The 6,000-nt window shown below is 45.4% G+C and overlaps 1 protein-coding gene across 1 annotated transcript in view; it reads right to left on the reverse strand.

Moving 5' to 3' along the window:
* Positions 1–5,692, reverse strand: part of MYLK (myosin light chain kinase) — a 168,126-nt gene extending 162,434 nt beyond the window's left edge. The window contains exon 1 of the mRNA XM_081301752.1: positions 5,532–5,692. Coding sequence (XP_081157878.1) covers positions 5,532–5,618 — 87 coding nt within the window. The 5' untranslated portion in view covers positions 5,619–5,692. The remainder of the gene's footprint in view (positions 1–5,531) is intronic.
* Positions 5,693–6,000: the final 308 nt, after the last annotated feature.

The raw sequence follows: 6,000 nt of genomic DNA on the forward strand, positions 1-6,000 counted from the left end.
AGAAAGCAGGGACACGGCTCAGTCAGACCCACATCACTTAAGTAACAGCAGGAAGGATAAATGGGGAGCATAGAAGTCAGAAACCAGTTCTCAAGCCTCTCCAAGCCTCAACTTAATCACTTCTAAATTCCTATAATAAAAAAATTGTTGATTGAATGTATTCAAGCATCTAATCACACAGTCATATCCTGCTGTTTTATACGCACATGTTCTTCTCCAGAAACACTTCATGAAGACTCCTGAGGACAGAAAGCAGGCCGGAAACTTCCTCTGAATTTCTCAGGGCACTAAGGGCAACAGTCAGCACTTCTGAGTTGGAAGTGAGCTGTGAAGAAGGCCCTGGGAGAACACCACTACTGGTTAAAATGGGAAATGAAAAATCATTCCTGCTTCCATGGGTCAGGTTTTCGCATGTTTTCTTTCCCCACCTCTTCAGCTTAAAAGTACACATGCCGCGAGCAGGCCAGACTTAACCTTTAGTCATGAAGCCCACCTCAGCAGACACGGAGGCCAGCAGTCTGGCCTGAAACCTCATTTGGGCTGAAACCTGATTTGGGCTGCACTTTTCAAGCTGAACGGAAGTATTAGCTCCTCAGATCTGCAGCACAGCCAGGACCTGTGGCCATATTTGCTTTTTTTTTTTTTTTAATAAGAATAAATTTCAGGGCTAGGGATGTGGCTCAAGCAGTAGCACGCTCGCCTGGCATGCGTGCGGCCCGGGTTCGATCCTCAGCACCACATACCAACAAAGATGTTGTGTCCGCTGAGAACTAAAAAATAAATATTAAAAAAATCAAAAAAAAAAAAAAAGAAGAAATTTCAGGGAAGAAATCTCTAGTCATTTTAGCACTTTGCAGAACAAACCGAGGCGACTCATCCACCCCTGACACTGGCGGGGGGGGGGCCTGGTATGTGTGCACGGAAGCCCCAGCCGCTAATGGGCAGTGGTGCAGTGGCGCAGCCCTGGGCACTTATCTTCCCACCCTCCTTACATCCTGACAGTGGAGGTCCTCCGGGAGGAACATAGGCCTGTCAGTGTGCTCAGAGAAACTCCTGGGTGCTGAGCACCTGGGGGATAGTTTCCTTCTAGTGCACATAATAATGGACTGGCAGATCCCCTTCCCTGTGGAGAGGGCAGAGCTGGATGAAGGAACAGGAATTTCCAGAATGCCAGTTCAAGGCAGGGCTCCAGTTGCCTGGGTCTAAATGGTGGTGCTAATGAGAAATGGAGCCAAAGTTCTGTGAATTTCTGAAAATATATTTTTGAGCTTTAGGCTGGTAGAGCCAAAGGAAGAAAGAAGGAGAAGAAAAGAGGCAGCTTAGGCCAAATCAGTAGACCCTGATAAAAGAGTAGTTGCTCTGTAAAAACATCAGCTCAGCACTTGGCCCTAGGGATGACCTCCTTCTCCTTCATCCCAAGCCTTGCTGGGTCAAGACAAATGGCCACAGCCAGGGTAGAATGAATTCTTCTAGAATGCTTCAACTGCAGGACCACATTCAACTCACACTAAGTACCCTCATTACTGTCAGTAATGAGGGTACTTAATTGGTAAGGGTAATTTGGTAAGGGCCTGAAGGAGTTTTTTAGTTCCTCCTGTGTCGTGTCTCCTTCCCTATTTATTCCCCTCCTTTAGGGGGATACTATCTCCCCATGCACATCATTAGATGCTTATCACTTAGGAATACTCTTTGTAAAATGTCCTGAGTGAATAACCACAGCCAAAGATCGTACCCTGGAAAGTCTTTGATCCTTAGGAGTTTTGTCTCTTCTTTGTGCTGGTCTTTATGCTCCCGCCACTGCTATCCTCCTGTCTTCATCCAATCCTTAGTGTGCTGGCTTGTTACCTCATGATTTTAAAACGGCTGCCTGAGCACTTGGCATTACTTTGGTACTCAAGGCAGGAAGCAGGACCAGGGTGGAATATGAGAGCACAGGGGTGTCTTTCTTCGTCTTCTTTTTAATCAGAAAAGGAAATGCTTTCCCAGAAGCTCCCTTGATGACTTCAACCTGAACATGTCACCGGGTCACCCTGAGCTGCAAAGGAAGCTCCTCAAGTGGCCTCTAGCATGGAAAAGGGCAAGGGCAAGGCAGATTGGTAATGGGTTATGCAACTGCTGTCCAAAGTGTCTGCCACAAAGTGGGAAAGTCCTAAAGGATATGAGGACTGAGACCACAGAGATGAACACCTTGAGTTTAGAGCATCTCAAAAAAAAAAAAAAAAGTGTGAACACAAGGGTCAGCTAGAATGTCACTGAGTCATCCAAGTCCTCCCGACAGAAAGAGGTGCTTCATTGGAAGGAGACCCATTTAATCCTCTGCAAAAAAAAAAAAAAAAGGCATAAAAAGGAAATGTGGGGAGTGTGGGCAACAGTTTCTAGTACCTTCAGGAATAATAATTTTTTAAAAAAAGCACAAATTTGAACCAACTTGCAGTCACCAGCTCTGAGGCAGTGGGAAGCAAACTTCCATAACTTGCTCACATCTCTGGTAGCCACTGTTTTTCAGTGAGGAGAAAGTCCTGGGCCCCCTCACCTTTCAAGAGGGGAGAGGGACACTGGCAGAGGTCCTTGGGCAGCAGCAGTGGAAGGAGGAGAGGACTCCTGCACTGTGGTGGGACCACCAGGGCAGGGCTCAATTTTAAAGGCACATTAAAAAAAAATCTATTTACTCGTAAGAGATTCTGCAGGAGTTCAGTCTGCAGAGAGCTGAGGTCTTGTGATGGTGTGAAATGAACATAGGGAACAGTACAGAATGAACACCTGGAGCAGGCTGGGTGCCCGCAGGAGGAGGGTGGGCCCTGTGGCAGGTCAAGAGACAGCTGTGGATGGGAATAGAACCAAGGACTAGGCCCAGTGGGTACCCATGTTTGGAGCACAGTCTATTAAAATGAGCAGATCCTGCTCTAAGCCATGGCACTCCAGGGCAACACCACTTTACTGTGCAGACACCAGCACAGGAACATACCTGTTCAGCTTCATCAATATGAAGCCAAATAAAATAGTCACGTAGAGAATACTGTATCTTAAGAATACTGTAGTTTACATTGCTGCAGTTTGGATTTTGAATGTTTGTCTAATGTGTGGTCTTTGGCTGGTGACACTACAGGGAGGTGGTAGGAACTTGGGAGGTGGGTCCTAGTGGGAGGTCTTTAGGTCATAGGAGGTTTTTCTTCTCACACTCCCAGGGGCCAGAAATGGCCAGGTGTTTTTTTCTCAGATAAAGAAATCTTAGATTCATAGAAGGTATAAGAGCTCGGGCATGTTCATCACCAGGCCACTGCTTACTCTGTGCTATTTCCAAATTGCATAATTCAAAGACATGGCTCCTTCACAACTCACAGACATCAATGGAAGCAATGCTGCCATCAGATATAAAGTACCTAAGCGTGTCTTCTCCACACTTGTCTGAATCAAGGAAGGAGCTTGTCTAACAGAAGCAATATGGCAAGAGGGTTGGGGTGGAAACAAGATCAGTTTTGTTGTCTAAGGCACTTCTTAAGTGTTAATTTTCAATTTTTAATGTGTATAATTCAGTGTTTTATAAATATATCCACAAAGATGTGCAACTACCACCTCTAATTTCAAAACTGTATCATCATCTCCAAAAGAAACCCTGGATCTATTAGCAGTCACACCCCATCCCTTTCTCCTCCTTGACCCTGGCAATCGCTAATCTACGTTCCATCTTGATAGACAGTCCCATTCTGGCTATTTAATATAAATTTATAGCTGATCTCTTTCTTTTAGCATAATGTTTTCAAGGCTCATCCATGCTGTAGCATGAATCGGTACTTCATTCCCTTTTATGGTCATCTAAGCCATTTCTGAACCCCCAGGGATTGAGTGCTCCCATCACTTCTTTCTGGCCTGCTGTGGATAGAAGAAGATGGCAATCAGCCAGGGCAATAGAAAAGAGCCCTTACGGGGCTAGGATTGTGGCCCAGCGGTAGAGCGCTCGCCTAGCACAGGCGGGACCCGGGTTCGATCCTCACCACCACATAAAAATATAGGCATTGTGTTGTGTCCATCTACACCTAAAAAATAAATAAATATTTTTAAAAAGAAGAAAGAAAAGAGCCCTTACTACATTGGTACAGCCCAAAGACATCCCTAAAATTCCCCTACAATCTTCTCCAAGTAAAAGATACAAAAGGATTTTAGGTCAGATCCTCTAGCAAACAGTCTTCATGGGGCAGGGCTGTGTTTAGCACAAAATTCAGTGCAGCCACAGCCTATTTTCAAGGCAGTAGCCCTGGCACACTCTGTAGATGACCACATGGCCAAATACTAGCACAAAGGTAAGGCACAGGACCATGCAAGAACAGCACCATACCCCTCACCTAAGTTGTCATTTGCTAGTGTCACATGAAAGCCTTTTAGCTAAGGCATTTCCTGGGGTAGATTCCCATGACTCATTCCAGGACAAATGCTCCTATGACCTCTCTGGTGCCCACCTGCACCTCCGTGTCAAGATGTGAGTCCGCCACTTTACGAACAGGCTTTCTGACTAGGCATAGCGTTAGGTTATTCTTTTTTTTATTTAAAATTTTAATATTTATTTTTTAGTTATCGGCAGACACAACATCTTTGTTTGTATGTGGTGCTGAGGATCGAACCCAGGCCGCATGCATGCCAGGCGAGCGTGCTACCACTTGAGCCACATCCCCAGCCCCTAGGTTATTCTTATAGCTGCTCTTCAATGTTCACATCTTCTCCCATTTCACACAAAGTAGACAAGAAATTGTTATTCCCATTTACAGAAGAAGAAATGGAGTTCCCAAGGCAAGAGACCAAGATTCACTGACAAAAGGGAAGAGAATTTTTTAAAAAAGCAGGGGTGGGGGGAGGGTCCTATCTTTCATCTCACTATTCTGGGTAGACCCACAAAGTCAGCTAACCAAACAATCCTTTCAGAGCAAAGGCAAGAGAAAAATTTTAGCCAATTTTCCCTGATGTAGGGGATACATATTTAAACCCAAGCTGTATTTTCCTGCCACTAGGTCATATATTCTATAATTAAGAGGCATATATCCAAAATGTGACTTATTAACAGCAAAATATATTACGAAAAGCCAGGTGCAGTGGCACATGCTTGTAATCTCAGCAATTCAGGAGGCTGAGGCAGGAGGATCACAAGTTCAAAGCCAGCCTCAGCAAAAGTGAGGCTCTAAGCAACTCAGTGAGACCCTGTCTCTAAATAAAATACAAAATAGGGCTGAGGATGTGGCTCAGTGATCACATGCTCCTGAGTTCAATCTATGGTACTCCCCAAATACATACATATATATATATATATATATATATATATATATATATATATATATATCAGGAAAATTAACTTGCATGTCCCTCTCCATTCCCAATTTCCTCAACATAGACCAAAGTCCACTATAAACTAAAGAAATAAGAGTGAAGTCGTATATATTCAATTTATATGAAAGTCCAAAATTAAACCAGGTCTGCTACCAGGTCCAGCCTGTTAAGAACAAGTTCCTGCCTGGCCTCCCCCAGCCTCCAAGCCACACTCTTACCTTCCCATCAAACTTGGCAGTGGCTCCTTCTTTGATGCACAGGTTCCGAGGAGGCAGAAGGAAAGCAGGGGCTTCGGTCAGGGGCATGGAGTCAACCTTGAAGGACCCACACTAAAGGAGGTTTTGGAAACGTGTGATGAGGAGACCAACTTCACATCCCCTGTGGTCTGCAAAAAGGAAGGAAAAGGACCAGGTCAGAGGAGTCAAAGCACAGTGCTGTCTTCCCTCCAGATGGCCACAGGCCCAGCCTGGGGATGCAGGCTTGGGGAGGAGCAGTGTCTACCTGGAGCTTCTTTCTGGGACCAACAAGGTTCCAGGGTAAGGCACAGCCTGTGCCACACTCCAGCTCCTGGGGCCAGGCTTGCCTCCTCATTCCCTCTGGAGAACTTGCCATCTGTCCCCAATCTCCCTCTTCTAGGAAAGGGTGACTGGGACAGGAAGAGAAGAGCTGAATGGCTTAGGGGTTTTA

This window comes from Spermophilus citellus (assembly GCF_964194105.1).
Source record: "Spermophilus citellus genome assembly, chromosome: 7".
NCBI lineage: Eukaryota > Metazoa > Chordata > Mammalia > Rodentia > Sciuridae > Spermophilus > Spermophilus citellus.